The sequence below is a fragment of the Amphiura filiformis genome, chromosome 6 (genome assembly GCF_039555335.1).
Source record: "Amphiura filiformis chromosome 6, Afil_fr2py, whole genome shotgun sequence".
NCBI classification, from domain to species: Eukaryota; Metazoa; Echinodermata; class Ophiuroidea; order Amphilepidida; family Amphiuridae; genus Amphiura; species Amphiura filiformis.
In genome coordinates, this window is record NC_092633.1 from 42014175 (window position 1) to 42040831 (window position 26657).

At 37.1% G+C, this 26657-nt stretch overlaps 1 protein-coding gene across 2 annotated transcripts; it reads left to right on the forward strand.

The window, feature by feature from the left end:
* The first annotated feature begins 459 nt into the window (after positions 1 to 459).
* On the forward strand, positions 460 to 22623 carry LOC140154255 (cyclic AMP receptor-like protein A). Of its 2 annotated transcripts, XM_072176845.1 has the most exons (12): positions 460 to 605; positions 4940 to 4992; positions 6194 to 6305; positions 6758 to 6818; positions 7853 to 7943; positions 8539 to 8628; positions 11157 to 11204; positions 12363 to 12441; positions 13421 to 13551; positions 15107 to 15254; positions 18167 to 18306; positions 22301 to 22412. In XM_072176845.1, exons 1-11 carry the CDS (start codon positions 474 to 476, stop codon positions 18242 to 18244), a joined length of 1023 nt encoding a protein of 340 aa, XP_072032946.1. In that variant the 5' UTR covers positions 460 to 473; the 3' UTR covers positions 18245 to 18306; positions 22301 to 22412. The 2 variants fall into 2 exon arrangements, with proteins under 2 accessions (XP_072032946.1, XP_072032944.1); XM_072176843.1 differs by lacking the exon at positions 18167 to 18306 and having other exon boundaries at positions 22301 to 22623.
* The last annotated feature ends 4034 nt before the right edge of the window (positions 22624 to 26657 follow it).

Here is a 26657-nt window from a genome sequence, read left to right on the forward strand (position 1 = left end):
AACAATCAATAACTGCATGATGATGAAGATATCGGGGCGATGACACTGTGGGGGTCTTTCAGTTAATAAATAAAAATTCATGTTCACCCCTGTCTTTACAGATTTTTTTTCGTGTTCCCCCCTCACCTCCTCTACTCCCCCTGACCCCCTGGCGTAGTCCTATAGGCCTAGTATTATAGGGTATAAACCAATATAGGCCTACATGAAGGGAGATCAAAAAATAATTTAGACCACAAAAAGGGGAATCAAAAAATCCACCCTTTTTCAAAAAAACAAAAAAATGTTGATGTTCGAGGTAAGGTTCAAAATTTCCCAACCCCCCTCCCCTAGTCCCACAAAAGTATTTATGAACACGGGCCTTTAAATGTGTTACGTCACCTATTCAATATTCATACCCTGATAAGACGCACGTCGACTTACGTACAAGTGCTGGTTTATAAGGTCAATGTTTTGCCTGCGCCTCTTGTGAAAAAATGGCTTCGGAGGGAGGAAATTTGTCGGAATTTACCACTGTACAATTAACAAATGGGGCGTTTCTTGAGTCTTCTGTGTCACCCGAGCCGGAAATGTCTTGTACATTATTTGGAGGGGATCTCAACAAATGTGTAAGTGGTGGTAACAGATGTTTTGGTGTGAAAAAAGTGGCGAGAATTGCACTGCCGCAAGACTGTTGAATTTTGCACCCCCTTAGCCCAAATCCTGATAAACCATGTAGGCTCTCAAATCTACAGCAAAATTAATTTTATAAAAGTTGCGTTGCGCTAGTAAGTAGTTTGGCGTATGCAATGTTGCCGATTCGCTGCTCATACAGTGGCTTTAGGTGGCGAATATTGTAAATAAGGCAGGCCCCGCCCAGCCAATGTCCAGCCTATTAAGCTTCTAGCCTATAGGTAGGTATGCTAGGTGAATTCAAATTTGCCATCAAACTGCATCATTTTATATATCAAATCAAAGCCCTTGAGTAAACAAAGCCAAAACTGAAAACCATTTTTTCATAGCACTTTCCGTAGCAAAGTTACATCTTGTCAAGATTGACTTTCATCAAAAAGTTTCAGCTACAATGTAGCAAAATTCCCCAAAACGGCATTTCGGGGGTGTTTCTAGATCCTAGTCTCATTATGATAGCAGCTTTTTTAATGGAACTGCTATCCAAATCCTCTAAAATTCCATGTGCGAAAGTGACTTATCACCATAAAAATCATATATTTGGGTCAAGTGAAGTATAGAAAACATATTTATGTACGTTTCCTTCTTCGCCAGTTGTTTTAAATTTCTATGTAAATATGCATTGACATTGTCGGCGAATTTGGCTGACTAGCAAATGTGTTAACTAAGGTTTGCCTGGGTTACCTACTATAGGCTATGCACTTTCAGTTTCCCGTTCCATGTTTGAATGGGAATGAGATTGCGCACTTTCCCAAATCCCAATGTTTGGTGAGCATATTCTCTCCAATATTTTGATCGTATATTTTTATTGCCGACTCGACTCGAAATTGTGTACCTTCGCAAGGGTGCAGAATTCAGCAGAACTTTGACAATAATTTTGCCTTTTGGACACTAAAATGCATTCGATCCTTAATTTTGTTTCAACCGAGTCTTTAATTAGCAAGCACAGTATGTATGTGTGTAGAATTGGCAGACTTATTGTCCATGTACAAAGACTAGAAATTACATTTCAAATACACCATGGTATTCTTCCCTGACTATTTCACTTGCCAATACCATGTCACTGTTACCCTAAACTTGTTTGAAGTAAGCTTCCTTGGTTGTATTATAACTGTCTGGAAACCTTTGGTTCAAATTTGTAGTAATAATCCTGAAATTATGTGTCCTGTTTGTAACCTGCAACATGCCTGAAATGGTGGTGATCTTGATCTTGTTGTTATACTGGCCAACACTCCTCCTGGAGTCAGACGGTCAGGGAGTGTGCGTGCGGAGTGCTATGTTAGTCTTGACTTGAAGTGGTTTTGATGTGGTTGGCTACAGCTTCTTTGAACTGTGGTATTTCTTCTATTAGTGTTATTTGTTCTGGTAGGTTGTTCCAATTTATAATAGTTCGGGGAAAGAAAGAGTATTTCATACAGTCTTTGCTGGTGGTGATTGTAGAATAGGCGTTGCAGTGGAGATGCCGTGAACGACGTTGGACGGGCTGTAGGAGTGTTCCGGTCGGTAGGGACAAGTGGCCTAGGCGGGATTGCTGCAGGATGGTTAACAGTGATCGATTTTCGTATATTTTTTTGTGTAGCAAAGAATGCTACTCACTTTCAGATTTGAGTAGCAATTACAAAATTGTGAGTAGCATTTTGCTACGCTAATCCAGGTAAATCGAACACTGATGGTTAATCTGCGAGAAGTTCTTCTATTCTCCAACGAGTCCCATTCCAGGGTTTTCAACATGTTTGTAACTGATCCAGGTGTGCGAGATCAGATGTGTAGTCATTGAAAACAAAGCGTGCGGCTCTTTTCTGTATCATTTCAATCTGGTTTATAGAATCTTTGGTGTGAGGATCCCATGCAGCCGATGAATATTCTAGAAGTGGTCTGACGAGGGATCTGTAAGCAGCCTCCTTGGTGGATTTAGGACATGAATAAAAATTTCTCTTGATGAAACCCAGTGTCCGGTTTGCCTTAGCAGATATCTGTTGGTAATGAAGACACCTAAGTAGGGGTGGCCATCCGTTTCATTTAAAACAGAATCACCCAGTTTGTATTCAAAGAGTTTCGGTTTTCTAGAGTGTGTGAGTCTCATTATGAAACACTTTGAGGGGTTGAAACTTAATTGCCACTTATTTTCCCATTCAACCAGGGTATCAAGATCATCTTGAAGCTCCTAAATTGCATCAAAATCATTTTGTATTTCATGGTATAAAACGCAGTCATCTGCGAACAGACGGACAGACGAGTTCAATTTATCAGGCAAATCAATAATGTAAATGAGGAATAACAACGGCCCCAGCACCGTGCCCTGAGGGACGCCTGAAACAACATCAGCCCAGGTCGAGTGTTCGCCACCGACGACGACCCGCTGGACACGGCGCGTGAGGAAGTTGTTAATCCAACTGTGGGTTTTGTTATGAATACCATACAACTGAAGTTTAGATAAGAGACGGTTATGTGGAACGCTGTCGAAAGCTTTAGAGAAATCCATTATGGCGAGGTCAATTTGAGATTTTTTATTGAGGCCAAGGGCAAGGTCATGAATGGTGAGAATTAACTGACTTTCACAGGAGTGTTTACTCCTGAACCCATGTTGTTTGTCAGTTAAAATTGTTTGTCAAAGTGAGCCACGATACTGGAATGAACAATATGCTCAAGAATTTTTGAACAAATACAAGTAAGTGACACAGGCCGATAGTTGGCGGTGCTCTCCTTTTGTAAAAAGGGGTAATATTTGCACGGAGCCATGACAAAGGAATCTCTCCAGAATCCAAAGATTTTTGGAAAATTAAGCTTAAGGCTGGGATATTTCCTCAGCAGCGATTTTGAGGATCCTGGTGGGGACATTATCAGGCCCTGAAGCCTTACTAGGATTGAGCTCCTGCAACAATTTGGTAACACCGGCAACTGATACCTGGATATCAGGCATGATAGGGATTTTCAAATCAGGCAAGCCAGGAAGGTCAGGATTTTCACAAGTGAAGACCGAGCTGAATTGTTCATTTAGTATCTCTGCTTTCTGCTTATTCTCCGACTCAAGTTTCCCATCCTTTTTCAAGGTAGGGATACCAATATTGTCGACTCTTAAGCTTTTTACATAAGACCAGAATTTCTTTGGTGACTCAGTACATGTATTGTTAATAAACTCAACCAATATAGTATCGAAACGATTATAGATGGCCAGATATATCGGGAACTGAAATATATAGCAAAAACTTATTTAATGTATATAAAGGGCAGCTTTCTCCTGCGCATTTTGATACCTCTTTTGTTGCTCTCTGATATCATTTGGTCGAATTACGGGCGCTTGAGTGGCTTCAAGTCGGATTTCTAAAGTTGCACTTAGCTCCTATTTTTGACGAAATTTTCAACATAAATTTGAAGAAATGGTACAATTAATGCAACAGTCGCAATCTTACATTGTTCTCAATTTTGAACAATCATGTTTCAAACATTACTTCTGAACTGTCAAAATATGTTTTTGTGTTATTGCTGGTAGTGATATATCATTTGCAATGTTCACAAAGGTCAAATGAGACGGCTATTTTGTCCCAAAATCATACAGAAATGTATATTTTCATCATTTGCTAAGCATTTCAGTTTCTTTGTTGCTGTGTAGGTGGAACTAATAGGGGCCAATAATTAGGCATGGGATGGCCACTTTTAATCATAAATTAATCTAATAATTTAAACAGGGCACAATATGGTGCTCAGCCCAAATGTACCTTGATTGTAAAACAACCCATATTGACCCCAGACAGAACACATTTGTATTGGTTAGTTGGTCAAGGTCACCTGACGTCACCCGAAGCCAAATCTTTGGAAGGTCATTTTGGAGTCATCCGGGGTCACCCAGGGGTCATCAGAGGTCAAATTGCTAAAAACTATTGTGTGGGCACAAAACTTGGTGGGTACAGTCAACATTAATAGTCAAATTTTTGGAAGGTCATTTCGAGGTCATCCAATGTCAGCCAGGGGTCATCTGAGGTCAAATTACTAAAAACTTTAGTATGGGCATGAAACTTGGTGGGTATAGTCAACATTTAGAGCCAAAATTTTTGGAAGGTCATTTTGGGGTCATCCAGGGTCATCTGAGGTCAAATTACTAAAACTGTCATTGACCTCCACCAAAACTAATCGCAAAAGCAGGCGGTCACAAAAGCAGGCGAGACTCGTGGTCCGAGAATCGCCTTGTATGGTATGATTGCCAATGTACTTTGTATCATAACTTGTATGATTTCAAATTAATTATTTGTATATATATGTCGCTTTCTGTTTGCAGAATGCTATTGTTGGTGTAAAGAAAGCCATGGCGTCATTATCTCTAATCGGATGGTAAGTAGAACTAAAACTCAATCTTTTTGTTTAATTTGTTTTTTTATATTCTGATGTTCAATATTTTATGCTGATAATAGTATCAGTTTTGTTGCTCATTTTAACATTATACACACAATTGAATTGAAATTTGTTAGCAACATTGTTTTCCTCTGACAGTTAGTTTTAGTACTATCATTCAATCAGATATGTCCCCTTTTAGTTTTGAGCCAAATAAATGATGTATGGACATTTATTAATGACTAATTTCAGCACCTATATAACATGTGTGTATCAATTTGTGGATCGCTAATGAGGTCAATTAATGAGTGTGTTATGAACATCCCATACATGTACATGTACGAATGGCAGTAATTTGTATGGCTTCATTTATTTCAGCTGTACACAGGTTTGAATAATCAATCGTATGAATGAAATCTTGTACTTGATTTTGTTAAAAAATCTCAGACCGTGTCACAAATACAGAGCAAGGCCTTGATTTTTGCAGGGTATATTAATGTACAGTACATTGCAGTCATGTGAAAGTCAGAATTTTGAAAAATAAATTTGAGTGCATCATCCTCAGCAAACATTGCCTATAATATTTGAGTTTTGAAGCCAAACATAAAATATCACTGTTTCCACCTGCTTTTTCCATTAGGACTCATTCAATGCATACTTACTTTTCACCCCGTATAGGTTTAGCAAGAGAACATGTTCATTATATGGATATTTATCGGATATTGCTTATCAGAATGACAATAGCTGTTCTACTCATTAAAGGATAAACACTATTTTGCTTTAAATGTAATTTGTTATTGCACGCATCAATTAAGTGACAAATTATGTACTACATGTACATAAATGACAAAAGGTGTGAGCCAGTCATACATTATGCAATGCAGGTACTGTGCCCTACTGTGTGTATATGACATATTATATATCGATCTACGATGTTATGAGTGTTGCCTACATGTATGACTGCCTACATGTACTAAGAAATAAACAATTTGATGTCAAATGAGATTGTATTAAATATAATATCCAGGGTTATAGCTATGGTGGGCAGTCCCAGATAACGCGCGTTCACTAAAAAGATTGTGCCCGAGCCAGTGCTCTAATTGGATAGAAAAATTAGCCAACACTCAACTTGGGCTAGCTATAACCCTGATAATATCATATAACATTTTTGCTTTTTCTCTTTCACTTTTGTACGGCACAGTTTTTTCATGATCTTTGTCATTTGGTTGTTTCGGAAGTACACATTGTTTGTGCAGAGACTGATTCTTTACCTGACGGTGGCTGCATTCTTTGACAGTACAGCTCATCTTATGGTAAGTAAGTTTTTATGTTTGGAGCTAAATCCAAAGAAAATTCTTAATTCATATGAATCAAAAGTGCAGTCATTGTTTAACTGAACAGGAAGGAAGTTCATTGGTATAAAAAATTGGAATAAATAATGTGTCTAGATACAAAGGTCATGGTTTGAAATCAAGAAATTTTCTTGGTATAATTATATATTGATTCCTCTATGTAAAAAGAACCACTAATTTCCCAATTATACTTTGTGCCATGAATTGACATGTTGATAGTCTATACTTTGAATTTTATCACAATTATGTTTAATGCAAAAGTGACAATTCAAGACCATAAAAATATTTTATTAATGTAAATGAAATATAAACATGATAGAGTGCATAGTAACATGACAAGAGCATTATGAGTATGGTTGCATGCTTTAAAAAATTATGTATCAAGTGAAACAATGAGTTCATTTGTGTTGCAGGCCAAAGTTCACCCTGATGGTCCACTGTGTGATTTTGAAGCCTGGTGGCTGTCATTTTGGGGTGAGTATCAAATAATAAATCATAACCACATGATAACTTGATATGGGATAGTCTGTGTTAAACGATGGCTACATGGAATGTCACAAAACTCTCATGAGTCAAGTTCAGGTTTTAAATTGTTTTCATCTCCATTCACAACAATGTGATAAAATGAAATATGCAAAAAAACCAAAAGAATGACACAATGTGGTTTTGGTTAGGCTTACATGAAACTTTAAAGCCATTCAAAACATGGGTGCGGATGGCTTTGTTATTGACAAAATAGTTGGGGTTAGTATTATGAGATGGTAATTGGTCATGTAGTCAAAGTGGGCATAGAAATTAACTTTTATGCTACTCATCAATATACATCATTATAAATTGAGCAGTTTGGAAAATGTAAAGGTCTTATAGATTTTAAATACCCCAAGGATAGGTGTGGGGAGCCAAACTGAATAGTTACATGTTCTTTAGCATTAAGAAAATTCTATGGAGATGGTGTCTGTCAGCCCAGATCATGGCACAGTACTTTACTGTACTGTACTTAAAAAGATATGGGAAAACAAAAGTATTGTAAAGAGTGATCGAAGAGTCAGGGATAGGCATGGTCTGACCTTTATAATTATACCATTATAATGTATATTTCCGAGACAATTTTTGTAATATGGGATTTGTGCGATTTCCATGATAGGTCGTCATCTAATAAAATGTGAAGAAAGTTAGATACTTGTTTGATTAATTTCTCATCAATGCAAATTTTAATTGTTGTTGGGGCAAGGGGGGGGGGTATGTTTATTTTTGTTTGTAAAATTGTTGTTGTTGTTTTCCAACATTTATGGATTTGGATGATATTTTAGCATAAAAAGAGCTGGACAAAATCCCATAGCCTATTCCCTCGGACAAACTCCCATAAATGTTTGATGTGGGATGCAAACGCCCGAAGACTTGGACAAATACCTATGTTACATCTCTGTATGTTAGTCATACCTATCTGCTGCCTCAATCATGATTGATTGAATGACATATACTCTATTGTTTTGTTTTGTTGAATTCAGAATGGGTGGTGTTGTTATGGGTCAGCTGCATCACACTCAACATGTATCTAATCTCAGTGAAGATGATTCCTAGAGCAGAGAAATATGAAATGTAAGTATACGTCGATGGGGACTCTGAAACAATTGATGCGATTCATATTAAAGGGGGATTATGACAAAGGCCTTTGCGGTCTTATGGTTCAAAACTCCAAGGAATTTTGTAAATATTTACAGGTGTGATATCAATTAAACTTGGTAACTTCCTGATTAAACCCAACGAAGAAAACAAGCTAGGGACATACTTCACAAGCACTGCATCTCTCCAATGTGATCTTTGTAAAAATCCTTTTTGGGGTGGGGGGTGGGTGAGGGTTCTGGTAAGTTCTGGGGCAAAGACAAAAAAATTCCTGGTGAGCATTATTTTGGCCCTGTGCTACTGTGATAATTCCATGTGAAGTGCGAAAATATTTTCAATTATACTCTATTTATGAAGCCCAAAATTGAGGTGAAATTGTGTTTACTTGACCAATTATCAACTTGACACTATTTGGGGGTTAAGGAGAGTTGAAATTCTCTTTTGGGTGTTGGCTTTTAGAGGGGATTGAAACCAACTCATTTGAGGGTTCAACTCCCCTGCAAAAACCACACTGTATCTCTCTATTATTATCACCTGCTATATGAATAGTAAACTTATGTTTCTTTTTTAGGTTGTACCACTTAGTATCATGGGGAATAGCATTGCTGATGTCACTACTTCCATTTATTGGGAACCATTATGGACCGGCTGGTGCTTGGTGGTGAGTTAACCTGTAGTTAAGGATACATACTCTTGAATTCCATCCAACTTGTCCATGTTTTACATTTTTGCATATTTATGAGGTACATACATGTATTCAACACTTCAGATATTCAATTTTTATTATTTTTTTATTCAAGGTTTATTAGAAAAAATGCACTTCGCAGCCAAAGGCTGAATTACATACATTGCACATATAAAAATACATAAGCTAAATAATAAATGGCATATAAATATAAATTGACAATATTTTTAAACAAAGACACATCAAATGCAAATAACCTTCCTTGCTCGCTCATACAAGCTGCCACTCACATTTACACAACTGCAACACACATTCACACCCACTTACTTACAATGTACACCCATCACACTCACCAAATATCACCAATAAATAATTGACCTACAACTACCAAAATTAGTACTACAACAAACAATATATGCAAAGAGATTGACTTTCCTCACCTCACAACCACACACCCAACACGTTACACACACCCACACACCCCCATCCAAACATACCAATTTGCAAAATTTGTGCCTAAAAAGTGCTTTTAAAAATGATTGTAGTATATTAATTTTTACCCTACATAATATGTTGTTTACAGTTGCTAGGTGAGGCAATTGGGATTGCCAGACCCAGCCATAAACATTTCTAAGACAGCTGACCATAAAAATCCCTCTCATTCACAATATGTATTAGCACAAGGCAGAGAAAATCCATAAAAATCAATATATTCAGACAATGACATAACACCAGCCCTGTTTCAGCATTATTGAACACCATCCCACAATTCACCTGCTTTTGACACCTCTTGATCTAAATAGCAGTGTATTATAATACATGTTAGTTTGTCACACATCAGCACACATGTATTGACTGCATTGATTTGTGGGAAGTGCTTTGACTTGAAAGATTAGGCTCTTCACCAACCTTCAAAAGAATTCATTACTGTACTGTTGTATGCATGGCTAGTTGTCAATAGTGTGACTTGTAAATGAGGCTTTTGTGTGGGTCAAATACTTGAGGTCAATTCTGGGCACCATTTTGAAAACAATGCTTTTTATATGACTGGAGACATTTGAGATTTGGTCTATTTAACCTGTTCTTGAACCTGGATTTGGATATAATATATAGGATGTATACATTTTGCTTGGGATATAAATGGTGAGTACAATTGAGATTGTAAACTTAGAACTGATTTGACACATAATGGCAAAACAGGTACCTGAATCACAAAAATGATTGAAACGGAAGCTTTTGAAAAAGTGTGTGATTTGGCAGAATGGTGGCAGGAAATGTTACTATTTTTCATCACTGCTGTAGTTTGGACATACAAACTTGGTACCTATGGTTTAAGTAGGATTCAGTGATATATTGCAGCTAGTTTAAAATAAAAAATATGGGTCAAGAAAGAAAATGGAAGAACTTTAATGAATAAGCTTATGGCCAAATGTGGAGCACTGAAAAGTTACGTTTTCTAGAACTTGTAAATTATATTTCGGAGGTTCATATAGCAAGAATGTAATTATGGAATGTTTGACATATGCCTACAATTTGGTAGAGAAATCGGTGTGAAGTATGGTATGATATCAACGGGCCTAAAATAAAATAGCGAGTGGTGATAGCGGGACCCAAGTCATAGGCTTCCAGTGAAAATCTGATTAAGGCTATAAAAATAACAATGGGAAAATAATAATATATAAGCATTTACCTTTAAGATGAGGTATAACTTTTATTTTTCCGATGATTATTTCTGGGCCAAATTTGATACTTAATGTGGCAAATTCATCCCATTTTTTTGCTCAAAACCTCAAGAGGCAGTAACCTTAATGTTCATATGTGGCTAACATATCACACCCAGAATGGTGTGTTTGAGAACAGCGGACACTGGGACACAAGAGAAATCTCTGTACAACATTGAATGCACAAGACTGTGGATGACGTCCACTGGACGTCGTCCACAGTTCCTAGATGGTATTTCTAGATGTACATATAAAACACCATTCGAAAATATTGATGACCAATGGCTGGAACGTCTTGTAGTCATGGCCGTTGATCAGCCAATCAGCATCGACAGCTATGACAGTGTGATTGTTTATCACTTTGCGTTCATATCCAGATTCGCTAGCCGCACGGCTTATACCACAGAAGAATTACACAAATTTCTTTACATGGCCTTTAAATGCACTTAGGAGGATTCCACACTCCCCCTGTGGAAGATTTTGGAAATATATTCCACAGATAGAATATGAATTTCAAATGGAGTTATACCAACTAGATTTTGAAATTTGCCCTCCCTCTGTGGAGGATTTTTTTTCTCAATCTTTCTTGAAGGTGTATGAAATTCAAATGGAGCTGCCAAATATGTTCATTCCATTTGAAATTCATACTCCCTCTGTGGACTATATTTAAAAATCTTGCACTGTGGTTTTGTGGATTTTAAATGGAATAGTCCATTCATTGGTTATTGCCAACTCCCAGCTACATACATCTGAAATGCAATCTTTTTATTTTGATTGTTTCAGCTGGATTCGTGAAGATTCATCTAATGCTACTGTATGGAGATTTTTTATGTAAGTTGTCTTTGTGTAAAGGAATATATCATATATGACTTTCAAATATGCCAGTATCACTGCCACATTGGTTCATTCAAACATATAATAATATTGTATTTATGAGACACACAGAAACTTGTTGTTGATGTGACAAGGAACTACTTTTCTCGATTTACTTAACACCATACGATTATACTTTGGGAGGTGATCCTGGTTTTGATGGTTATATGTTTGTAGACTAGGAGACTGCTCCTATATTGAGCTGATCCTGGTTGGGATGGATATGTTTGTAGACTAGGAGACTGCTCCTATATTGAGCTGCGCCCTTGAGTAATATCAAAAGGTGTGTCTTGGGTGGTCAGCAAAGTGTGCAGAAGCGTGTGGGTTGGCATTGTGCAATAAAAAAACCCAATTTTATCTTATTATTTATTGGGCTCTCCAAACTGTGTTTCGATTTGATATTTTAAGGGGGTACTACACCCCTCGATAAATTTTTGTTTATTTTTGCATTTTTGAAAAACTAATATTACACTGGTAACAAAGTTATGTATATTATAGGGGCAAGGAATCCAATTACTACACTGAAATTTCAGTGACCCAAGACAAACGGTTCGTTATTTATGATAAGAAATAAGGTACCGCTAGGATGTACCTCATTTCCTATCATATATACTGAACCGCTTGTCTTGAGTCACTGAAATTTCAGTGTAGTAATTGGATTACTTGCCCTATAATATACATAACTTTTTTACTAGTGTGTTATTATTTTTTAGAAAAATGCAAACAAATTTACCGCAGGGGTGTATAGTACCCCCTTAAAAAGCATACCACATTTGCCTGGCTGGCAAGATGATTACTTGAGGTCGGTTCCAAATGCAGCGAGAAGAAGTCAGAAATTATTTCTTACGTTTGTTAACCTTCAAATACATTTATGACCTCTGAAAGAGGCATACGTCCTGTTCCTTAATACTCCAAAACAACTTATGCGATATTTGCTTCCAATTTTGTGGCACAAGTTTAAAATCAAGTATAGTGACCACAACTTCTGAATTTTTTCAGTTAGCATTCTTGACTCTACCATTTGCAGGTTGATTTCATTTAGATATCTTTTACAGGTGGTATGGCCCATTGTTTGTGTTAATTATCGTCATGTTTGATATCTACTGTCTTTTACAGGTGGTACGGCCCATTGTTTGTGTTAATCATCGTCATGTTTGTAGCATATTCCTACATCATATATGTATTGAAAAAGAAGGTAAGTTACACACATAAGAAAGTTCACCTTTGTATATTTTCAGGACACAGATAACACCTATTTTTACAAAATTTCACTTCATAATTAAGAAATAAAGGGTAATGCCCCACCCTGAAATAATGTGCCCGAGGCAGTATAAACGTAAATGATTTGGTGTAAACGAAATGGCAGTAACCTTTAATTTCTATTCTTTTACCCGCAAGAAACCACCTCGGCTATTCCTTTGTAAATGGTTCCCTGTAAAACATGTTCTTTTCTTATTCATAATAAAGTGGGTCAACTTTCAGGCACCAATGGGAATAATGTATGGTTGGAAGAATTGCAGTGTGTTATTGTCAATAATGGGCTGTGAGGGTAATAGAATTCCAAGTTACAGTGCAGTGCTATGTTGAAAGGGGAGTTGTAAATTGCATCAGAAGTTCCAGACCAATAAAACTTTAGAAAGATATTTTAAAGCTCACATTGAATCTGTAGAAAATGTATCTTTATCCTTTGCAAAAAAAGTATGTGATGTGTCAATCAGGCAGAGTCAAGAAACCACCTCAGCTATTCCTTTGTAAATGGTTCCCTGTAAAACATGGTCTTTTCTTATTCAGGGACCAATGGGGATAATGTATGGTTGGAAGAACCAGGTTTTTTTCTCTCGCCAGAGTCCTTTTTTCTCACAGACACATGCACCTTCCCTTTTGGGCTATTCCAGTTGAAATCCATACACCCCCTATTAGGCCCCTATGGAAGACAATGCCTTAATCTAACACAGAGGGAGTGTGAATGAATATGTCACTTGGTGACTCCATTTGAAATCTATACCGAGCGATGAAGGTCCTGTCTTCCACAGGGGGTGTATGGATTTCAGCTGGAATAGCCCTTTGCATGAAAAGAACTGGGCCACGCAATAGGATCATGATGCGATTCAATTAGCCAATCAGTACCTCAGTTCCAAATTTACCCAGCGCATGTATTTACTTTTTACCTTCAGGTGCGAAGCTGGCAAGGTACATATGAACCCGAGATTGAAAGAAGTAGACAACTTATCAAATCAGAAATTAAGCCATTGACATCGTATCCATTCATCTATTTAGCGCTATCAGTATTTCCACTTATTAATAGGTAAGTGATCAAACAGGTATGTATGTCAGTGATCCCTGTAAGGATTTTGTTGTTGGGCAAATTTGACCATTTGTTTAGTTTTTGGTCCATGGAATCTTTTTTGCAATGAGGAAAACTGGGGATAAGGCTTAAAAAACGGAGGTTTTCCTTTTATCTTCTGAAAGATCCAATTGCGCAGTATATGGCTTTACTCCATATAATTGTAATGCCATTTCCCTTTGAATATGTTATTAGGCCAAGAAAAAAATGTTTATTTCCCCTCCAGTGGGATTTTTGGGGTGGGACGGTCTGTCATATTTAAAAAAAAATTTTTAATGACTCACTACTGTATAGGCCTGTAGGCAATGATTTTGGCAAGCAAACATTTTTTGGCCTTATATAAGAAACAGTTAGTACTATGCTTTTTAAGGGATCTGGAATGAGCGTTTTGAGCGTTTAGACAGTATTTTTTGGGACATGAGAGCACATCAGACATATCGAATTGCATTATGCATACGAAGAATGTCTTTCTGATATCAAATAATTTTCATTTTTTGAAATTCACGATATAATACAAATTTTATGACAAATTATTAAAATTTGGTATTTTTCACATTTTCGATATAACAGTCCTCGAAGTAAATTTTATAAATTTAATAATATATTCTTAAAGTGTATGTAGCTGGGAGGAAAATCCGACAATCAATTGAAAATGTTGACCTTTCATATTGAAGATATAGATTTTTTCCCAAAAAAGACCTAATTTTTTTTTTTTTTTTTTTAAAAAAAATCCATATCTTCAATACGAAAGGTCAAAATTTTCAATTGATCGTTGGCTTTTCATCCCACCTACATACACTTTAAGTATAAATCATCAGATTTATAAAGTTTACTTCGAGTACTTTTAAATATCAAAAATATCAATTTTTAATCATTTGCCATCTCAAAATTATTTGATATCAGAAGGACATTCTTCGTAATCAGAATGCAATTCGATATGTCTGATGTGCTCTTATGTCCCACAATAAATACTGTCCAAATGTAAAAATGTTCATACCCCATCCCTTAAATGAGTAAATCAGGGAGAATTATGATATCATTATCCTGCTCGATGTGAGCTTCATAATTTAGTTCAAGGTTTGTTGATTAGTACAGGAATAGCTTCAACTATCTTTAGCCATACGTTAAGAATATTGATTGCACTATATATTCCAATTTGATCCCCTACACCAAATCTTACATCTGTAGCTTATTTGAAATTGTCCATTGGAATGTCTGAATGTATTTTTGAATGTCCATTTGGCCTTTTGACTTTAGAATTACTATTTTATTTTAAATAATGAAGAAGGAGGCAGCCTATATGCTTCACCCTAGCAGGGCATAAGGCAATGCGAAACACAATTCTAATATTAAAATATATGCAAGGATCGGAAATAAATGATCCAGCCGAGTCCCGATTTTGTCTCTCTCGGAATATCCATATGTCGGTTTGCTCGCGCCCAAAAAACATTAGTTTATTTACTCAAAGTGGTCTATCACCTAATCATTTCATTTACTCTTTGATAATACTTTTTAGAATTCAGAATGCAGCGAATCCAGGTAACCCAGTGTTTGCATTAGTACTACTCCATGCGTTGTCGTCACCCTTAGTAGGAGCTGTCAATGCTGTTGTCTATGGCATGGATGCGGAGACCAGAAGTAGACTCAGCTGGACACAGATTAAGGTGGGTACCTCAAACACAACATAATTTCCTTGAAAGTCCTTGAATTTGAAAACACATTTTCAAGGCCTTGAAAGTCCTGGAAATTTGTACAAGGTCCTTGAAAGTCCTTGAAAATTGGAATTTAACCTACAGTATAATTATGACAAAATTTGGGGAGTGGAGAGGAACTCACTTTCATTAATACATACAGCATGGAGAATGTTGTGTTGTGGCAAGTGCTTGAAAATCGTACTTTTGGACCTTGAAAGTCCTTGAAAAGTCACTGAATTTTAAAGGGTTCATGGTGCGGGAACCTTGATTATTAACATTTAATATTTAACAATAATACCTCACAGTGACAATTTGGATCACACATATTCAATTTTATACTTGATCATTTTTATGGAAAAAGGCAAAATAGACCTTTTTACACATAAATTAAAAAAAAGATCAAGTTTTTATTTGTCACCCTTTTCAAACTTACAATGCTTGTAGGTGCACTTTAACTGACCAGGTGTGTTTATGGTTTCGTGAATCTGGTCACTGCATTGGATAAAGTACTGCTATAAATTAGGGAATACAAACCAGGTGAATGGTGTATATAAAATTCTTAGTCAGTGGGAGTGGTCTAGTTCGTAGACACATTTCTGATTGGACAATCGCATGATTTCGGTGCCGTCTATCAGGTCGTAGACGCACCCCCACGCCATCGTATGCCTTGATAATGCGTAATCAAGTGTAGAGGTGCGCGTATGTATCGCGCTGGATGCGTGAGACTAGTGCGGAATCGCGAACGCGCTTAGCAATACGCCGCAACAGAATACGTGAAGTTGTAAACAAGTTTCGTTCATTTTATAATGAGGGGAGTTTTATGACGGTAGCTTAGTTTTTGCTTAAAAATTTGTTTACAGTTATTAAAATAATATTTAACTGACTAAGAATGAGAATAACGATAGGAATTTTTTTTTGCCTATCCTCTACCTATGATGAGCGACAGGCAGGTCCAATATTTTTATCGTAGTGGATACCGCTGCGCCGGCATCCACTACTCAAAATATTGGACCTGCCTGTCGCTCATCACACGGTAGAGGATAGGCAAAATAAAAATTCCTATCGCTTATTCTCTAATTACTAGAGAGTTGACTGTCCTTTATTTCCCTGCCAAGATCAGTAATGAAGGTGTATATTTATTGGATATTGGAAAAATATCATAACAGATGGGGAAGATAATAGGATAGATCTGTTAAGAGTTCTTTGTCATGTCCAAAGAAATTGTTTAAATATTTTTTCCTGCTGACAGTTTTGCCAAGATGCTTGTGGCTCTTTCAAAGTGTTGTTGATGTTATTGATCCATATACTTAGGAGCGGAAAGCTTGACCGGATTTTTTGTTTTACTAGAAGTATATCCCTATCTCCAGTGCTGGTCTTGAGCAGTATAGATCCGCAAGAGAGGGGAAAATACCATGAACATAGATCAAAAATATTCAGCCTCATCTTCCCACTTTTCTCAAAAAAAGTTGAATCACATTTATGATCGTATGCTCAAGACCAGCGCTGCAAATAGGAATCCACTTCCAGTAAAATAAAAAACATCCAGACAAGTGTTCCACTCTGCTCCAATGCAGACGGATCATTAACATCATCACAGGTTTGAGAATCGACTGGTCTTGACAAAGAACTCTAAGTAACTTATTAATCAATAGACCTAATGGAACCTCTTTAATCCCATATAACCTGCACGTAATTACAAAAGTTAATAGTACTAGTTCACAATTTAGCAAGCAATTGAATTTAGTTGCAAATCCAAATTAGGTCATGATAAAGGATTATAATTGCATCACATGTCAAAATACTTCAACTCTCAACAAAAAGTAATTAAAAACTAGTTCTGCATTTGAAAAAAAAAAAAAAGGATTAGAAGTAAGAAAGGTTGTGTAGTTTGTGGTTGATTGAGTTATGGACTATATAGTCAGTGGCCAAGATCAAATTGGACTGTTGCGTGCGACGTTACATGTCACTCAAAGTATGAGTAGGCTATGGTTGGCGGTCTTGCTGATTGACCTAATTAATAACTTAGATCTGGGTCACCATACGTGTGACATCCTTTGCATTCAGAAACCTGGCACGGTCCTCAAGGATCTGACGTAACAATCCAAGTGAATCTCTGTGGGTGACCTTACTTATTAATTAAGCTGTATTGGTTTAACATTTACAGTTGTAATTATATGTTATGTTTTATGTATATGGAAATAAGTCAAAATATGTCTGTATTTAGGGTTAGGTTGATGTTATACAAAGTGGACATTACAAAACAAAACACCAGTGCTTATATCTCAAAATGTGCCAGAATGTAATATGGCTGCATGTATATCAGAGTTGCAGTATGACATATGAAATGAATTAAGATTTTCATCATGCTGCTTGTACTTTACTGCAAGCGGAGCGGCACTTTGCTGAGCAGCAGCGGTGTGACTATGAAAGCCAATGTTACAGCCAATCATACCCCTAAAAATTGCTTCCCGTTCTTATATGCCGCTTCCGAGTTGACTTGAATTCAACTCCTAGCGTTCTGCCGCTTTTGGCAATGGAGCGATCGATATATCAGCTTGCCGCTGGTCCCAGCTATCATTTCTGGTGCGTCTGCGCAGTGAAGCAAAATCGTCGTCAAAGTGGCAAGCGGCAGGAAATTATGAAACCAGCATTAGTGTTCCCATTATACTGCACCATTGATGTACATGTTTGCTAAACAGTAAGTAGAATTAGGAAGGAGTATTTGCACAAATGAATATTTTTCTGACAATTAGCACCTCTCTTACTTTTTCTTGCTCACCTTCCTAATAATACCTCCTATCTGTCACCCTGGCACTGTCCCACTTCTCAATCTACTCGCTGCCATCTTTTGGTGTTGCTTTTCCACTCACATATTTCTACAGGGAGCCTATCAAGGTCGTTCTGCTCACCAGCCAATCAGAGAGTATCCGCTTGTGTCGGCGCCGAGACTCCAGAGTTAGAAGATGTAACCCCATTTGCCATGCGACCACTACCCAATCCCCATGTGTAATCGATTTAAAAAGTCAGTACCCAATTATGAAATCAACATTCTTTTGTTTTATGGTAGTACTGGTGTTTGTTTGTATATTTAGTAGGCCTGTAGGGCATGTTGCTTACAGCTAGTTTTCATATGGTTTCCCAAATATGCTCTGACCTATAGACGAATCCGACCAGCCACATTCCTACACCTCACTGGCAGCCATAGCTAAGGCCATCCATCCAATTTACGCCACGCCAGTATCATAGGCGTGCAGCGCCATCGCTCCTGTGACACGCGCAGTGCTACGCGCTCCGATGCCCTGGCGATAGTGGGCATCTTGGATTGCAATCCAAATGAACTAAGCTAGTTTGACGCGGATTGCCCCCAGCTATGGCCAACTTAATCCTGACCATCACTTGGCTCGTCGGATTTGTCTATATCCGGTATCAGATTAATAAGCTAATTCAGAACAGAGTGGATTGTTGGTAAAAATCTCAAACATGAAACTGAATACAAATAACACAATTCTCCCTGGATAATTGTGGGACTGAACTTTGACTGATGGCAAGTTGACTGATCGCAAGTTGACTGATCGCAAGTTGACTGATCGCAAGTTGACTGATCGCAAGTTGACTGATCGCAAGTTGATGTGATTTCATTTTTCATTACAAGACTGGCACTTCATGGTAGGTTCAAGCAATTTTTCTGTGTTTTTATGAAAGTTCTGTGAGGGGAATCAAACCCAACAATTGGTAAAAAAAAAAAAAAAAAAAGGTTTTTGTTTAAAAATATGAAGTTTGTCACTAAAATACTGTGTGAGCTTGGCCACGATATCCCAACAGATTTTTACCCACACTGCACTCAGTTCCGAATGATCAAATTATCTATCATGAAAGGTTGGTCCATTATTATGGTATTTATGAGCTTTGGTGCTAAACAGCTATGACTGTGCTGAAGACATCACATGCTATAATTGTCCCACTAAATGGTAAAATGCTACAGAGTCGTATATTCATAGGCCTATGGGCTGAACACGACAACCTCACTTAATGCATCCGCATTTGCTCATTAACTAAAGGTTGTAACAATGGACTAGGGGTTAGGGATTCTCAATGTGTGATCCTTTCATTGAGTAGTATATACTATATTTGGCTCGACAATGGCTTATAACAGCCTTGATTGATATAGAATGGCATGCTCACAGCTGGGCGCATTGCATTTTTTGTGAATTGCACGGACATTAAAAGGGCATTTTGTGATCCACAGCCTCATCTTCCCACTTTTGTCAAATAAAGTTGAGATTTTTATATCACTGGAAACGTCTGGCTACGTAATGTACAAAAAATGTCTGGTTTACAAGAACATAATTCAACAGTACAATGGAGCAGTGTAATACACATAATCATGCATAACTTGCAAACGCAAAATCAGAATCAACTGAAATTTTGGGAATAAGCTTTTTTGTGGATAGCTATTGAAAAATGTCATAAAGAGGTTGCTAGGATCTCAAATACTCCTTTAAGTCCGGACTATTGATGCATGCAGTAACAAAAACTGAATAATTCTTGCCCTATTACGAGCTTATCATACTAAACACAGCCAAATTAAAAAGTCTCCACTAGTTCCATTCCCATTTAATCAGAGTCTGATAAGTTTATGGCAAAATAATTCATATAATAATTTTCTATACACTTTCCTTCAAAGGTTGATACCAAATTTGATATCAAAAGTTCAATCATAGTGAGCATAGGAACCTTTGTTTGGAAATTTGTACAATTTTAAAAATAACATAAGGAATTGTATCACGTAGCGGAGCTAGCGTGAGTGACAAGAATTACGTCGCCTGAATAGGCCGGCAGGTTAAAGGTTTACCCATGCATGTCAAAATGCAAATCAAATACCCCGCTCTTTTAATTGTGCGCAGGCAAGTGTACAATGATTCCTGTGCGGGTTGCTTCAGGCCACATACTAAGCTGATACCATGCATTGACTTTTGCGTGGTCAATTCGTAATTTGTCATTTTTGAAATTGCACAAATTTCCAAACAACGGCTCCTATGCTCACGATGATTAAACTTTTGATATCAAATTTGGTATCAGCCTTCGAAGGAGAGTGTATAGAAAATTATTATATAAATCATTTTGCCATAAACTTATCAGACTCTGATTAAATGGGGATGGAACTACTGGAGAATTTTTAATTTGGCTGTGTTTATATATATTTAAATTGCGCTGCTGGTGAAGAAATACAGGTCTTGTACAGTATTGCTTAGTTTGAAGGAAAAAATAATAATTTTGAGAAGCTTTTGACAATAGCATGCTATTTGAAACTATAGAATGATTATAGTGACTATGAGTTGCTGTAAAAAATGCATGATTATGATTTTGTTGCAGACTTATTATATTTGTTTTATTATTTTTGTTGGCAATTCAGTGTGCTGATCAAAAATTTCAGTTGAAAATAACTAATTTGCTATTACCTTGTGTAAAATAAAATAAATTGCTGAGCATTTATAAAGTGTAAAAAGCATTTACCAGACTGTTTCATGGATATGCTCAATAGCTAACTTGCCACTGTTCATATATAGTATCTGATCCTGCAAGTCATAATAGACCCTATGCAATAAACCCAACCAGAATGGTAAGCAAATAAAATGGCAGCCATGTTGGACGACAATTCTCAAATGACAGGTCTCTAGTTCGATTCCACAATCATATCTACCACCTGTTTTATTGTATCTTACTATAAATAGGGAAATGTTGTGACTATGTGTGTATCTATGTGTGTATGTATATGAAAGGCTCCTTCAGTTTGGATCCAAATGTCTCCAAATTCATACGGGAGATTGAGGAATATACCGAGATGGCAAGGAACTTTATTTGGTTGAAAATGGTCAAGAATCTGCATATCTGTTATTCATTGTTCATGTTATTAAGAAGATTTTGGGCCCTTGAAAATGCCTTGAAAGTAGGGTTCCAAGTAAAGTGTTCCGTAAAGACCACAAGGCCTCAGCATCTCTGGATTTAGATATCTGTTTTTGCTGACTTGGAATCTTGCCCTGTTCAAGGACTCAAGTCCCACAAGGACCTAAATTTTATAAGCCTTATTTGATCTATTTCTTATTTTGACACTTTAATTGGAACCCTACTTTGCGTGCTGGTATAGCAACCTTGTCTTCAAAAGTCTGTATGTCTTCCTCTGGGCAGTGAAGTAAAATCAAGATTAGTGATTTTCTCAAACTAATTTTTGCTGGAACCTGTTATGCTAGTAGGATTTCTTGCATGGTGGCTTATATCTAATACAGACTAGCATCTATCCAGGATTTTAATTGAAAATGAGTGCTTTTTTAAGAATAAATAACTTATTCTAGCTGTATGCCTATAACTTGCAACAATGAAAGATGTCATGCATGGTACTGGCAATAAATAATGCTGGGGTTTTGTGATAGTGATGTGAATTGCTGTGTGATCCTTGCATCTATGATTTCAACTCCCCCCAACCAGTACTTCATAATATATCTCATGGAGACTGAAATAAATGTTATATAATCTACATCAGTGTAACTAGTATTGAATCTATTTTGATGGTGCATGTTGTGTGTGTATAAACATTTAGTTACAGGCTGTTGAGAACAGGAAGGAATGAAACAGAAAAAAAAACTAAGCCCCGCATATGACTGTTATCCCCAAACAATCATTTTTGGTCAATGTTTTTGGATAATATCACTGGTTGAGTTTTATGAAACCAAAATAAAAGAAATAGTAAGATTACCGTAAAATCTCGTCTACAATAAAGTGTTTTCGATGAAAGCTAAATTAATACAAACCAGTCGTAAATATTCCAACACAATAGATTGGTCTTACAAAAATACTTTTTGTATATGCTTGTATCGGTAATGTTATAATTTTGTTGATGGATTGCGCCTGGATTAATTTAGCTTTCATTAAAAATCACTCTATAAGCTTGTTTTACGGTATATCATTCTTGGGCATCCTACACTTAATTTTGTGTCGTTTAATTCTTTTGTCTTCCTCAGAATTCATTGCTAGCAAAATGCAGTGAGGACGTCGTAATACAAGAATACAAGCCAGAGGATGCTTCAACGACGGATGAAAACCCAACCCCAAGCGGTGCTACTGAAGGTCAACTACCAGGATATGACATTGAGGACCTGACCCCTACATTTAGTCACCAAGAGCAATCCAGTGTGTTTGATGGAGAGGACGGGGATAACACGAGGAACGAGGTGATGGCGTAAGGTGATAATGTAACATGGTGGGCTGACAGCTCTAATAATTAGACAATATTTGCATTGTATTTAAACACCACACCAGGGTTCGCAGATTTTTGCCGCAGGTGAAAAAAACAGTTTTTGCCAGCAAAAAAAAAAAAAAAAAAAAGTGATTTATAGTTCAGTTTTTTCATCTCAAAACAAATTATTAAGTTACTAAAATAAGTTCCTGAGTGTAACAAGGCCAGATTTTGTAATTATAAGCAATATATTTAGAAATTAAAGGCATGCGTTTTCATTGCTCAAGTGCATTTAATCGAAATGTGGCTTGTATCAAATTCAAAACTTTTTCATTTTAATGATTGAATGATTTGTTAAAAGTTGTGTTACTGTTTTTGAGCTTTATGTGTCACTTTTTAATATTGAGTGACTATATGCGAGTTTTTGCCATTTATGCCGGTTTAAACCAGGCAAAAACTAGCAAAAAACAGTTTTTGCCACTTTGCCGGCAAAAACCTGCAAAAACCGAACCCTGCTCCACACTACCCCTGTGGAAGATTTTTGAAATATATTACACAGGGGAGTAAGAATTTCAATTGAATTAGCACATAAGGCAGCTCCATTTGATTTTCATACACCCTCTGAGCAAGATTCAACCTGAATCTTCCACAGAGGGAGGGTGACTGTGTGATGTGTAGTCCCATTTGAATTTTACATATTTCCAAAATCTTCCACACTTTGAGTGTGGATTTTAAATGGAATAACCCATTAAAAGCAGGTTTTGACCGGGCTCTACTTTTGTGAAAAAGGTAGAGCCCAGTTGAGGTGGATTTTGTGTGAACTGTGAGCTACATGTATCCTGGCATGCAAATATGAGAGATATAGAGCGTGTTTATGGTGAGCCAGCGTATCCGATATTTAGCATTTGCGAAATCAATGGATATTGCAGTATAATCTTTCCATATACAGCCACTACATGCTCAATGAGAATTTGTGACAGGAGAATTTTGCCAAAGCAGCTATTTCCTGGTATCCAGTTGGCAAATAGAGCATAAAAACCTGTTTCTTATTTCCCTTGGGTTTTGAGAAGAGAAAATTGACTAACTTGATACTTTTTTTTATATAGAGTGTCCCAAAATGGTTATATGTAGGAAAATATTTGCTTATATGGTAGTAAGTTTATAGTTTTCTAGTTATTATGAATTTTATCTGTGTGCTAGATGTGTACCAATCTTCCACTGACGAGAAATGCATCTTGTTATTCCATTGTGAGAGCTGTTTGATGTCATTCCCATGATATCTTTACAAGATCAATTGACTGTCCACAAAATATCATTCAAAACAGAAATAGTCTTTTATTTTGTTGCATCTGGAGGTTGGTATAATTATTTTTTTATCAACATGTTGCCAAATTGTGTCATGGTAAATGCTAGATGTGAATATGTTTAAATTGTCACACACAAAGGTCTAACTTTTCTTTCAGTTGATTATCTGTGCGAAAAATACCATAGTCGTCTTAATTACTCTGCCCAAAGTTTGTCACAGAGCCCCCACCGGAGACGATGCTGTCCCCGACATCAAAGTCTGACACCAACAAAGAGAAATTTGGGCTGCTACACATCCTGCAACTTTAAAAAAAGGGTTAACGATCAGTGTTATGACATGATAAATGATACAAGTACCAGCTGGTACATACATGACACAATAATAATATATGAGCACTAATTTCTACAAACAGTGGTGATGGAAACATGGATAGGACTCCATACTGATTTCCAAGTTAATTAAACAAAGTATGCCAAACAATGTTACTTACATACCTTGCTGACCCATCCCACACAACAAAACAATATTATGTAACCAAAGATTACGAAGTTGAAGGATAAAAAATTAATATACTTGACGAATAACATACAATGTGTAAAGTTGCACCGAGAAAAAAAACTCATCCCACTTCTGACACCATTTGGAGGTTGCTGCCATTCTGGTTATACTGGAGCAGGTGGTTGTCATTTTGGAGGTGGCTGCCATTCTGGTTGTACTGTAGGTGGAGGGGGTTGTGACCAGTGCTGCTGAGTGGACACCGATGATCTCTGTGGATAACTTGATGAAATCGAGATCTTGCCCAACTGGGCTGCCAGCTTCTCCACTTTTTGCTTCCAATAGTTGGATTTCTTTAATGGACCCTCAGCTTGACCATGCTCTGGATTTTCACTCTGAAAGAATATTTCCACCTTACGTGCTGCCTGGATAGCCTCATCTAATGTCTCTGGTTTGGCTTGAAACTGTTCCTGGGCCAAATGGTTGGTGGCTTCTGGAGGTAATTCAGGGTACGCAAGACCTACCAAGTCTTTGCTGTTATTGTATTGTTGTATTTTGAATGAAATAAAGATGATTGATTGATGGCTTGTCCCAGCTCTTTCAGGGATCCTTGGTTTGTGTTTCTGACTCGGAAATTCGAGGGCATAGTTGTCGGGACCCTCGGATGGCCCATAAATGTTAAGTAGTGCCTCTTAGGTCAACATAGGTCGGGTAATCATCATCAAATATGCGGGTCGCTGATCCCATTAAAGGGGCAGCCAACCGCTCCAGTGCCATCCTGCTGTTCCAGCCATTTAACCTTGAACAGGCTTCAAAGTGCTTTATGTAAGCCTTGGCCATTGAACTTCTCTGGCACAACATCCTTGTTCCCCTGCTTGGGATTTACTGCCATCTAGTCCCAACTCATGTTCTAGGTCAATAACTTGCACTTCTGCTTCTAACCTAGACTATGCCATAGTCGATTTTTTATAAATAAAAGCATGTTATTAATGTTAATCATGATGAAAGCATTCAGTTGAACTCGAAATTATACTGATATTTATTACATCAAAATACTAGTATAAAAATTATTATGAAAAAGTTTATATAATTATATTAGTGACAGTAAAAGTAAAGTGTATGTAGGCTTATATTATTGAATGCAACATATCATAATGTCATAATTGTATTGGCACTTCAATACTGAACAATTCTGATTTTAGAATCTGCCAGTTTATTAATCGCGAAATTGCAGGTTAAAAATCGACTATGGACTTTCAATTTTAAACGGGATTTTGAACGGGCAAAGTCCCCAACACTCACACTGTCAATCATACTTGTTTATCAATCAAATTTAACCGCAAGCAAATACAAGACCCGCTCATGCACTTACTGACGCGTTCATGCAATTACACACAGCGGCCGCTTACTTGTGTACCATGTAGTTATTAATGGTAATGACAGGTACCCGGAGGATTTAAACCATAACGAGATCTGGGCGACCAATCACAAGCCAGATCCATTTAAAGATGCATTACATCATGGCCAATTTTAGTAGGCCAGATTTCCGACAATCTCATCCATAGAAGCTCATAGACAGCCGTGTTCAGCATGTAAACCGCAATCCAAAGTCAGTAGTCCACTTGGGAAGCTAACAAACAGAGGGAGTAGGGTGACTGAAAAGATCAGATGTGAAAATCTGTCAATTGTGCACACATTAATTAAATCAGAGTTTTAAGCTTAAATACAATATCCAGAGTATGCACAATGGGCAAGTGGACTACGGGGTAGTCTACTTCTAACCAGGATGTTGCTTCTTGTCATAGTTGTTTTCCTCATCTGAGCTGGTATTTACTCATCTTTGTATTCTCAAAATCTCCAGATCCCACTCCTGATACCATTTGTAACGAGAATATAAAGTGGGTTCCGGACTGAAAATGAGGTGGCATGGGCCGGGATTTTTAAGTCCCTCTGGATATAAATTAGGGTTTTTAGGTCAAAATTTCAAATAGCTAGTAGAACACTGAAATTGGTGTCAAATTAAAGAGCTCAATGAGTGCATTAAAACACTTTTTAAATGGGGTCGATAGAATGTCTACTTCTTATAAGATTTTACGTGTCAGGAAATGGTCCATTGCCGGAAGATAAACCACTGTACAAAGATATAGCCATACACATGTATGGCCCCAAAATAGGGTAAAAACGGGTTGAAAAATGAACTGTTTTGTAGGTAATTTAATAATTACTTGAGATATACCAACCAAATTTGCAGGGGAAGTGGGTAAGGATATAAACTTCAACAAAACAAAAAAAATTACCCGTAACATCACACATTTTTCAGTTTGTTGCCATGGCAACGATA